The sequence below is a fragment of the Pinus tabuliformis genome, chromosome X (genome assembly GCF_031772625.1).
Source record: "Pinus tabuliformis cultivar Carrire ecotype Pingquan chromosome X, CPIR1, whole genome shotgun sequence".
NCBI lineage: Eukaryota > Viridiplantae > Streptophyta > Pinopsida > Pinales > Pinaceae > Pinus > Pinus tabuliformis.
This window is the reverse complement of record NC_142308.1, coordinates 1595549799-1595562290: the sequence shown is the minus strand read 5'-3', so window position 1 is coordinate 1595562290 and position 12492 is coordinate 1595549799. Positions and strand designations below refer to the sequence as shown.

The 12492-nt window shown below is 36.5% G+C and overlaps 1 protein-coding gene across 1 annotated transcript; it reads left to right on the top strand.

Annotated features, from left to right (window-relative positions):
* The first annotated feature begins 968 nt into the window (after positions 1 to 968).
* On the top strand, positions 969 to 3773 carry LOC149146130 (GDSL esterase/lipase At5g45910-like). The gene is made up of 6 exons (XM_089452672.1): positions 969 to 1356; positions 1456 to 1677; positions 1812 to 1960; positions 2205 to 2481; positions 2800 to 3022; positions 3644 to 3773. The coding sequence occupies exons 1-6, from the start codon at positions 972 to 974 to the stop codon at positions 3771 to 3773; spliced, it is 1386 nt and encodes a 461-aa protein (XP_089308798.1). The 5' UTR covers positions 969 to 971.
* The last annotated feature ends 8719 nt before the right edge of the window (positions 3774 to 12492 follow it).

Below are 12492 nucleotides of genomic sequence, written 5' to 3'. Positions count from 1 at the left end.
ATTATCTCTCTTTTCATTCTAAATCCATAATCTTTCCTAACATATTCTTATTATTAATTAATAAACATTTTGGAAAAAAAATATACACAAATAAATTGCTCATTTTTATTTTAAAATTCTAAATCCATAATCTTCCAAACATATTCTTATTATTAATTAATAAACATTTGGGAAAAAAAATATACAAATAAATAAGTTGCTCAACTTTATTTTAAATGGATACCAAAACTGTTCTTTTCAATGTGAGGCCAAATCTAAAGGGTGCCTTTCCGTATTTAACTTTAGTGTGGGCCTGGCCTTGTAAATTTAGGAAAAAGTTAATTATATTTGGTCAAATGATTCTTGCGGAGAACGGTGCACACATCGTAAAATGGAATCCGTCGCACAAAGCCACATGTTCACATGTTTTCTGAAAGGTAGATATATATTCCTTTTTTTCAAATATATTTTAATAAAAATATAATAATAATGATGGTATAATTTGAATATTAATATATTAAATCAAGCCAAAGGCACATGTTTGGTGAAAAAATAATATGTAATGTTTTATTTTGGATTATAGTAAAAATAAAAGAATATCTCTGGAATCAGTATAGAACTTGGGATTTAGTGTGATTTTTTGGATTTGCTAAAAAAATTGAAAATTTGATTTTGTCATTTAAATTACTTTATTTACTGTGATTTTGTCATTTAAATTACTTTATTTACTGTGTATAGTCTGAAATTTAATTTGTGTAGGGTTATTCATTTCAATAAATTTTCATTAAATTTTAGAAAAATTAAATTAAAGAAAGAAAAAAAATTAAACCTAAAATAAAAAGAAAATTTCAAAAAAATCTAAAGACAACTGGCAAAACTGGGCTAAATTGAAACCTGAGTCACACTAAAGACAACTGGCAAAACTGCGCTAAATTGAAGGCTGGGTTAGTTTTACAGTGTTTGGTGCACTGGCCCCGCATGATATACAGGTAATGTATAGTGACTGTACCGCAGCAGAGCATACTATTAGTGGATTCCAGGCATGGCAAATCATTGTCCTGAATCTTGATATAATTCTTCTCATCTTCAATACGATAACAATAGTCAGTGGTTTGAGAGTAATGGAGTTCACAGAGATTACTATTGTATTCTGTGTAGTCATAACATCGTGGTCTCAGCTTTCTTGGACCGCTTATGCTTCTTGTTCCACTGCTATTTACAGCTTTGGAGATTCGCTCGCTGATACAGGAAATTATTTAACCTCAATAATATCAGATGGTTCTAAACCAGACTTCGATAATCTGCCATACGGCAAAACATATTTTGGCAAACCGACGGGCCGCCTTTCCGACGGCCGACTAATCGTCGATTATATCGGTATGTTCTTCGAGCCTTTTCAAAGAAAATTTGTGAATGCTTTACAGATTCATGAACGACTGGCTTACTTTCTTTGGTTTTATTTTTTAATTTGTACAGCAAATGCTTCTGGTTTGCCGCTCTTAGATCCATACCTCAGTAATACGACTTCAACATTCGAATGCGGAGTTAACTTCGCAGTGGTCGGAGCCACGGCCTTAGATCCCGATTTCTTCACATCCAGGAATATTGAGTCGCTTGGGACTACATTTTCTCTGGACACGCAGATCCAGTGGTTTTTATCGCAAAGACAGATATTTTGTGCAACTTACCCAGGAACAGGTTCTCCTTCGTCTTCTTATTAAATATTTTCCATTTTGTTTTCTGAAATAATCTCATCGGTTGCCTTATTAACCTCCAACTGCTATTCGACTCGATTTCTGACACTTTAATTGATATTATTTTTAAATATGTAGCCTGTAACAAGCATTTTGCAAATGCATTGTTTCTGATGGGGGAGATCGGCGGAAACGACTACAATTATCCATTATTTCAGGGACGGTCGATGAAAGAAGTCCAAACCTTTGTCCCTTTAGTCGTTGATAAAATCATAAAAGCGCTGCAGGTAAGCGACTTTATCCAGGTTACTTCACATAAAGTTTAAGCTAAAATAAGGTCAAGTAACAGCATTTATTAATTATTTTAAATTTCGAGTTGTATCCACCGCAACCTGCTAAGCTAAATTGAGGTAAAACAATAAAGATTACTTAATAAATTCAACTTTATGTTCTCTCCACGCTAATCTGCTCTAAACTATTATTTTGCTTTGCTGCAGCCCTTGATTGCACTATTATTTTGCTTTGCTGCAGACATTGATTACAGTGGGCGGCGCAAGAAAGATTTTGCTCCAGAACAACTTGCCGATTGGCTGTTCTGCTGCATACTTAACACAATATGCTACAGGACATGGAGAACCCCTGGATGAAATGGGGTGTATGCCGAGATTTAATATTTTTGCACAAAACGGAAACGATCTTCTTAGGGCTCGAGTGGAAGAGCTGCAAGCGAAACATCCAGATGTTAAATTCGTCTTTGCAGACTATTACAACGCAGCTCTCTCAGTCTTACAGTCTCCCCAATCTTTCGGTATGAGATACTTTTGATATTCTTCTGAGTTTTTCAGAAATTTCGGGCGTAGTTTAAGGAAGCAATTTTTGTCCAGGAATGCCGGCCATACGGTTTGAGATTAGATGCGATCATGCAATGTTTAGTTATTTAAATTCTGTTATTAATGGAAAATACATTTAATATTTTGGGAAACCTCAAGAATATTTAAATTATATATAAACCTAATAATTTAAAACTCCAATTATTCTGTTTTAATCAAATTTCGAACAAATGCCCGTGCCAATATTTCGACCCTCATGTTTTTTATTTTTATTTTGGGTGAGCTGAACTGTGCAGGATTGCAGAAGAATGTTTTAGTGGCATGTTGTGGATCAGGTGGGCCGTACAATTTCAATAACAGTATACCGTGTGGCCAGGAAGGAGCCGTTTCGTGTGCAAATCCTCAGCAGTATTTCAACTGGGATGGGGTTCATTTAACAGACGCTGCTTACGGCATGATAGCAAATTTATTTTTGGACGGAACATTCACAAGCCCGCCCCTGAACACGCTCTGCTCAAGGTAGTACACTCAACCCTAAACTAACCAGATATTTTTTTTTGTTCAGAACGAAAAAAGCGTCAGAAATATAAGAGTCCAAAAATTGATACATCCGAGATGGTCTAATATAGTTTATAAGTCAAATTATGTCTTATATGCTCGTATGATCTGCATCGATGATAAAACAGAATATCAAAATAACTACATAACTACTTATGTCCTATAACCAGTACAAGAACACATAATATAACCAGTACAAGAACACATAATATAAAGAGATATTATGAAAAAATAAAATAAAAAAGCATGTGCAGATGAGACAAAGCTATAAATCATCTGAGACTAAAAATCCTGAAATGTAAATTCATAGATCTGGAATGTTACTCCCTCCGAGGATACTAAATTTTTAGCTTGGCGGAATTGTGCATAGGAAAAGGATACTGAATTTTTAGTTTCTCGGAATTGTGGTTAGGTAAAGTATTTTAACATATTTTTTTTTGTAAGAATACATCATATAGAATAGCTTCATTTGAATTAAAAGAATCGAGGTTCAAAACTTTGGGAGGGTGATGTCTTGGTTGAGCTATAAACCTTTGGGGTGATGTTGATTGTTATTTTGTGCTGGTTTAACTCCTGTCGCAGAGGAGGTAGTTTTTCATCGTGTCCGGTTGGGCGATACCGACATCAACGTTTGGCAGGAGTATTGTATGTGAATGCCAAGTATTTCTGTACAATATTCTACATGACAACTGTTGGTAGTCTTTATCGTTAACGGCCAAGCTCCGCTAGGCACCATACACCTTGCACGTGTGACGTATGTGAAAACTTGCGGAGTTCACAATTTCGCTCATATAAATCATTTTTATATGGAATTTGTTATTTTTAGTGCAGTGTTATTTTTTGGAAGTTTTTTCGATTTAATTTGTTTAAAATTTTGTAGGAATTTATTCAAATTACAAATTTGATTGGTAATCTTTATACAATTGAAGTGTCTTTGAGGTTTTTCAAGGTGCTGAATCCATTTATACAATAAAAAAAACAATTATACAATAAAAAAAACAATTTAAATAACACAAATTAAGATTTTACCTTAAATTTTTCTATTTAATTTCAATATAGAAAAATCCAAAAAATCTCACTAAAAACAATTTTTTTATTTTTAAAAATTATGAATATAATAGTGTTTGAATAGTTTTTTTATGATTTTTTATACCTGACCACCCAAAATCCTGGAACACCCAAAATGTTAAAGTTAAACAGCTTTAACCCAAATTTCCTAAAATTTCTACTGAATTTTTACAAAAACATACCCAAATTTTCACTATTTTCCTTACAAAATTGTACAACACTCAGAACACTCTACAAACATACATGACAACAGTCCGTTAAGGTGTATAGCGAACTGTATCGTTCATGACCTTTTGGCAGTGACCATTGACCTTTGACGTATTAGGAAAGTCAGAAAGTCGTTAAACGGTCACATACCACTCTAAAAACATACATGACAACTGTCCGTTAAGGTGTTTGGCAGTGACCATACACCATTGACCTTTGACGTATTCGGAAAGTCGTTAAACGGTCACATACCAAGTTAATTTGGGCATATTTTTTCATGTAGTTTAAAGAGGCTATAATTTTGTTCAAAAAATAATAGGAATTTTGATAAGATTTTAAAAAAAATTGGCAGGATATTTTGAAAATCCAGGTTATAGTTATCAAGTTTCAAGATTTTGGGTGCTTCTGGGGTTTTGGATGGTACTGAATGCATTTCTGGCGTGAAAAAAAGATTTAAACTCCCATGATCAGATTTTCGACAAAGAAAAAAGTTTGTCAGATTTTGGCCAGAAATATTGGCCTTGGTAGACAATGCTATATTTTTCTGTCAATTATGTTGGAAATTGGTAGATATTTCTTAAAATTAAAATTATAGATAATTAATATGTTGAATAAATTTATACAATTAAAAATAGATTTTTAAATAATTAAAAAGCATAAATTTATCATTAATTTTAAGAAAAAAATCTAAAACAAAATATAGTTATACATAATTATCAGTGAATTTCAAACCCCTGAAAATGCATGAAGGGTTCACCTAAAATTTTGAACAAACATATGTTTTTCAGCACGAAAAAAAAAACTATATATTTGTATTCCATGATTGATATACATACAATGACTATGTAACTACCTGTTGATAAACTGTAGATATAAGACATATCCCAATGTTGATAAACTGTAGATATAAGACATATCCCAACATTGAAACTGACAAAATAATGAAATATTCCAAGATACATACTCGGAAGCTGAGCGGAAAGCTGAGTGGAAATCATATGAGATAGAGCTCAAAAAGATTCAAAAAACTGCAGTGTATGATGCGAATTAAGGAAGAAGTACCTATACTGCAATAAAACTATCAAATATGCATAAGACAATTATAAGATACCAAAATTTCTACCATATGTTAATGCTATATGCCCTGAAAATGGAAATCCTGGATCTGGTAAATATTGTTGTCCGCCTTTATCTGCATTCTCCATAAACCTTGGGGCAAGGTTAGACCCAATTTAGATAAAGCATCAACCTTTTTGTTTTTGTGCCTATCAATATGAGAGATAGAATAGTCCTTCCTGTTATTCCATAATGCTGCTATCCTGTCCAACCATCCGGCAAGGTGAATGTTTTTTACGTGTTGCTTTGACAAAACATGATCAGTTATTACCTTGGAGTCTCCAAAGATTTGCAGTTTTGGAATATCAAGAAAATTGCTGAAGGAGAGGAGACCCGCTAAAGCCACAGCTTCTGCTCTGTTGTTTGTCCCCGGACCAGCATTCCAATAGATTTCTATAGCTTGTGCATTTGCTAATCTGATGAAAACACCACATGCACAAATACCTTGTTGGGCAGCACCGTCAAAAAAAGCACATGGTGTTGTCAAAGCAGTTGTCGACTTGGATCTACTTCCACTCTCATACCTGTCGATTGAAGACTCATAATTCCTTCCATTAATGTTGTTGTTCTTTCCATATATATCGAGGGCATTGTATAGGGCTATTATAGAATCTGTTACAGAAGAGCTTGTATCCACCTTTGAGCTGAATATTTTGCCATTTCTCCATTTCCATATGCCCCAAATAGCCAATAAAGGAATGGCTCTCCATTCTTTCTTCATGGTGCTCCATACTTTAAATGCTTCAGAAATGGATGGAAAAGAGCCGAAGGAGAAACAAAGAGAGCCGCAAGACTCTGCCAGATTGGCCGCACCTGTTGACAGTTGAGGAATAGATGAAAATTATTTTCAGAGCTTTCTCTGCACAGCGGACATATGGCTGGCCCGTGCCAATTGCGTTTTTGTAAGTTTTCCCATGTAAGATTCCTATTATAAAAGACCAACCAAGCAAAAATGATTATCTTGGTGGGGCATCCCGATTTCCACAGTGTGGGAGGGAAAACTTCCCCAGGGATATCGATCTCAGAACTTAGGAGCTGCAGATAAACATGTTTTACCTTCACATTCGTGGAACCATCCATACCTCCCCAAATGAGCAGGTCTTTATCCGCCGATCGGAAAATCCCATGGCCATACAAAGAGGATAAAACAAATTCCCACTGTGCCTTCATGTCTCCACAGAGTTGCAATTCTTCCGCGGTTTTCCAAATGGGAATGGCTCCTTCCCATTGTCGGATGGCGCTGGCCCAATAGAAAATTCCTCTGTTATGGAGCGCTCTCAACAACCGAGGGGAAACTTGAATTTTCCCCGCTCCTCCCACAAACGCGTCCCTGCCTATCAAGATCTGAGAGCCTGTCTGAAATTTCCAAATGATGTTCTGTCTAAAATAAGGTTCCAGCCTCTTGAACCCTCTCCAGATAGCCGATCCAAAAGGGGATCCAATATGATTCTTCCTAATCCAGTATGTCATGTCCCTGTTATACATATATTTTGTGCGAATTGCCAAGCTCCATAATGAGTCGCCCATGACAGCCTTCCACATCGATTTGCATAAAAGAGCTTTCCTGAATTGTGCCAATTCTAAAATGCCCCATCCTCCCAAATTTTTAGGCCGCGCTATTGCAGATAGTTTGGTTAAATGAAATTTATAATGATCTTTATCACTTCCCCAGATAAAATTGGCAATCATCCTGTTCAAATTTTTAATAATAGCAGTTGGAATGAAGAACAAGTGCGCCCAATAGACCATCGTTTGAACAAGAACAACTTGTGTCAGGGTCATTCTACCACCTTTGGATAAGCACAAATTTTCCCAAGCTGCAATCTTCTTGTAAAATCTATCTATAATCCAAGACCAATCCGCCACCCTATAACCTGAAGTTTTCAATTTAAAACCCAAGTACTTAAGCCCATTCCGAAGTGGAATAGCTTGAATGTTAAAGAGCTGAGAAAGGAATCGGATCAGATCCCCATTTGTATCTTCGACATAGAAGGAAGACTTCCCTTCATTAACAATCATGCCTGTTGCACTTTGAAATCTTCGCAATATTCCATGAAGACAAATCCATGTTGTCCTGCATAACATTGCAGTTATAAGAATGTCATCGACAAAAAAACTGTGGGATGAATATATACCTCTGCAAATAGGAAGTGGACGACATGAATTTTGTTGGATCGCCTTCTTGATATGGAGGCTGAGAGAGTCCATCACTAAAATGAATAAGAGTGGGGACAAGGAGCATCCTTGCCTAAGCCCCCTGGCAGCTTTAAAAAAAGGAGAGGGAAATCCATTGATTAGAACAGCATAATTAACCTCCTCCACACACGCCATTATCCATCTTGAGCACCTGTAATTAAGACCGATCCTGGCAAGAAGACATCGCATGAATCCCCAATCCACGCTGTCGCACGCCTTTCTTAAGTCTATCTTCAATACAACAGCCTCCAATCTCCTTGTATGAATAGAATGAAGTGACTCTTGAGTGATGGCCACCGCGTCCATAATATTTCTGTTCTTGAGGAAGTCGTGCTGCTCTGGGGTTAAATGCAATGATAACACACTTCTTATGCGAATAGCAATGATTTTGGAGATTGTCTTATATAAGACATTGCATAAGGAAATTGGTTGATAATCTGAGAATGTTGTTGATAGAGGCTTTTTTGGAATCAGTGCTATGTATGTGGAGGTAATACGGTGATTTATGTAGCCCTTTAATCTTGATTCCTCAACCAAGTGCAGAATGTCATCCTTGAACAAATCAAAAAAATGGATGAAGAATTCAATGGACCAACCATCTGGTCCCGGACATTTATCCTTTTGGAATGATTTCATCGTGGCCAGAATTTCATCTTCAGTGACTTCTGAGAATAGGATAGCATTTGGGTTTTCATCAAACATAGATGGGAATAGATCAATGCCCCAAAGGATATCTTCAATGCGACTTCCGATCTCTCTGCTATATGCCTTTTTGAAGTAATTTACAGCTTCGCGAGTTATATCTTCTTGAGTATAAATAGATTTACCAGCATCATTCTTTATTTCCCAAATCATATTAGCCTGCCTTCTTCTGTTTGCAAATCTGTGAAAATACTTTGTATTTTTGTCACCTTCTTTGAGCCATATGGCACGACTCTTAAGACGCCAAGTGGATTCCTCCTCTGCTAATATCTTTTGCTTCTTTTTCCCAAGTTCCCATATTCGTTTCCGGATATTTGAAGATATGGAATTACTTTTAAAACGTGTGGATAAGATTTGTATTTCTTTATCAATGTCTTTGAGCTCCTTCCTGTTCGATTCCGCTTTATCACGCTGCCATTTTTTTACTTTGCTGCGGAGTAGTGCCATACGCTTAATAAAGTCCAGAGACTGATGCTGAGGCGAACTTGTGTGATGCTTCCACGACTCCTTAATAAACTAGTTGAAATGTTCATCCAAGAGCCATGTACGGTTGAATTTAAATGGATAGCCAAATTTACATCTGATATCATTCCATTGTATATATATCGGCTAATGATCAAATATGTGCTCAGGGACAATATTCATCGTTGGCGGACCAAATCTTTCTATCAGCTTCCTGTGAATGATATATCTATCTAGTCTTTTAGCCAAGAATGAGTCGCTTGACCGCCCGTTATCCCATGTAGGTCCACGACATACTAGCTGGATATCTATAAAATTATTTTGGATAATTGCATTTCGGATCATGCGGCCGATCGGATCAATTTTCATTCCATTGCCCCAGGTTTCGTCAATACACAAAGTGCAATTAAAATCACCTCCTATCAATAAGGAATCGATATCCATGAGCTCAGATGAAAGGAACTTTTCCCAGAAAGGATAACAATGTCTATATGGGGCGTATAAATTTAAAATGTGCACCGGTTCATGACTATCTCGAAAATATGCTAAAATTAGAATGCCAGCAAAACAATGAAATGCAGCAGCTTTGATCCATTTAGGGTCCCATATTACCACTAAGCCTCCAGACAAACCTACAGCATCGGTAGCCACCATGTGCCAAGAAGGAAACATCCTTCTAAAATAAGAGATGGTTTGTGCTCGATCATGCATTGTTTCTTAGATTAGAAGCATTCTGGATTTAGTGGAACAAAAAAGGTCCTCCAGGGCCATATATTTCGGGCCGGCACCTAGGCCCCAATTGTTCATGGATAAGATGTTATACGTTACAGCCATCAATTGGCCGGCATGCTCTAAGAGGCCCTCTTCTGGAGAATTCTTCCTCGGCAATTTCTAATATTGGAATGTCAATCAGTTTTAGTTCTCTGGGAGACATTGCCTTCCTACCTTTTCTCCCTCGAAAATGCCTGCTGCCCCGTTTATCTTTTCGCCGGACCGTTATATTCCCTGCAGATCTAGGGCTGATAACTGGGGATGGAGATCGATCAGGTTTATGAATAGTGAGGGGTTCCAGATTTAATGAAGCCCTTTGTAACAGCATATCTAAATCACATTCAAAGGACTTTATCTCAGAAGATCGCGGGGAGTTACATGGGGTGAATGATTCACATATAGCCTTCCCTTTTGGATCGGCTCTATGCATCCCAGCAAGAGAAGGGATCACAGAGGGAAGGTGGGGTAAGTTGACAGGTGACTGAGGCGAAGAAGAAATATAAAGGATGGATTTAGATGGCCTAGCCATCGGCGGTTTCTCCATCGTCGGGGTAAGGGAAATGGTTACATCAAGGGAGGGTTCAGGAGGATATGGGGGCAAGGTGAGGCCCAGCGGCGGAGAAAGCAAGTCATTGGATGGTCAGTGAGGGTGCTTAGGAGTATGGACAGATCGAGGGCGGCTTTCTACATGTGTATCAACCCGCCCCAGTGGACTAGCAGAAAGTGACCGCAAGCGTTGGTAGCCAGAAGATCGATTGGTGGATTTATGATTACCATTTGAGCAAAGAGATTTAGGATTAAATCCCCGGAAAGGGTTAATATTGATATTTTGTTCCAAATGTTCACTAACAGATGAGACACCAGCAAATTTCTCTGCTGTAACCTTGCTTCTATATCGAACAGAATGTCTGCAGGGGCATTGAGGAAGAAGGTGACCAGTCCTATGGCACACCGAGCACCGAAAAGGTACTCAATAGTCTAAACGCTGGTGGACATTAGACATATTCCAATTCAAATCAATCGATTCAGGAAACCCACCCCTAAATCCCTTCTCGATAAGGACCCATGCAACCCGCTTATCCTTTGCGCCAATATAGCAGGGGTCGACGTAGATGAACTTCCCAACAGCATTACCAATTTTCTCCATAGATTCCTTATTCCATAGTTCGACAGGCAATCCCGGCAGCTTGAGCCAAATGTAGCTATTCTGAGGAGTGGATCTAAGAGGGTTGAAACCTATGTACCACCTGTGCAGAGCCAGAAAGCTTCGATCACGGACCCAGGGCCTGGAGAAGATAACTTCTAGATCATGATCCCGAAGGAAGTGAAAACTGAACCAATTGTTCATAAGTTTAACAATGGTAGGGGCATATCCAAGAAGGGAAGACCATTTCGCTGCAATCCAGCTCCGGAACTGAGACTCCTCCATTGACGGGAAATGCCAGCGACCCAGAAGGGCCTGCTTTTGCAAACTCGATATCCTGTCAAATAATAGGGGGCCATCCAAGTTGATAGCTTCAGGCGACAGAGTTGTTTTAACCGGCTTGTAATGTTTGCAGTTCGGGGGGTGACTCGGTTCATCACCGAAGGATGACTGTTCCTTCTGAGTAGGCGGAATAATATCCTCACGCAGCGTGGCAGCCAAAATATGTTCCATAAACCTTCATCATCAACCAGTGATACACACTTTTTATATATAAATAATTAGAGAAAAGTTTAAAGGTAAAGTAGATTGATCAATAAATAACCTTAACGCATAGCCACAAGTGTATAATGGGGTAGATTGAGCCTAACTTCCAAAGTAGAGGTGCACTTGCACTTCGCTTTGAATTACTGTATGAAGGGGCAGCACTTGCACTTCGATTTGAACCACTGTATGAAGGGGTAGATTGGGTCTAATTTCAAAAGAAAAAATGTATTTCGTTTTTTTCTTAATTTGCCCATAATATAAGAAGATATAAGCAATATCAAAACAAGTCTCCAGTCTTGAATTTTGGTGTTTAGAATAAATTTACAGTGATCCCACCCTGTTCAAATAAAATGAACATAACTGTGATATGATTTGAGTCGAAAGTCCACTTAATCTTTTTTTTTTTTTTTTTTTTTACGCAGATTGAGCCTAACTTCAAAAATAGAAGTGCATTTTTTTTTCTCTTAATTACGACTTTCAGTTGAGTTGCGAATGAGCTGTCTTTGCATTTTTGTTTTTCTCTTAATTGACTTTGAGTTGAGTTGCGAATGAACTGTCTTTAGAATATTTTTGGGCAGATTGGGCCTAACTTCAAAAGTGGAAGTGCTTTTCGGTTTTCTCTTAATTCAATGGACTGAGCATAACTTTGAGTTGGGAATATATTAGTTTTTAAATTTTTTGGGGTTTTGGATAGATCTACTAGTTTAGTTTAAATAGGTTTTAGATAAATGTGTATTAATCTAAATTGTTTTATTAATTTTTGGGTTTTAGTTGAATGCTTATTAATTTTCATTGTTTTATTATTATTTATTTATAAAAAAATTATATGAAAAATAAAATATAAATTAATTTAAATTATTTTATTAATGTAATTTTATAAAATAAATCTTTTTATATTTATAAGAAGAATATATATATTTTGATTTTTTTTTTTATAGATTATTTCAATTTAACAATAAGATTTAAAGTCATTTTAATAAACATTATTATATTATTTTAATTTTATTTTAGTTATAAATATTGATGTGTCGTGAAAATAAATTTATAATATATATGTTTTAATTTTGGATGACTTATTTCAATTCAACGAAATATGTGTGTTAGTTTAAAACAAAAATATTTATTAGCAATAAGTTGTATTTGTTTTTTTTAAGATTTAGGAGAATTACTAACTTGATGGGATTAACTAAGGAAGAAATTTTTAACTAGTTGGGATTAT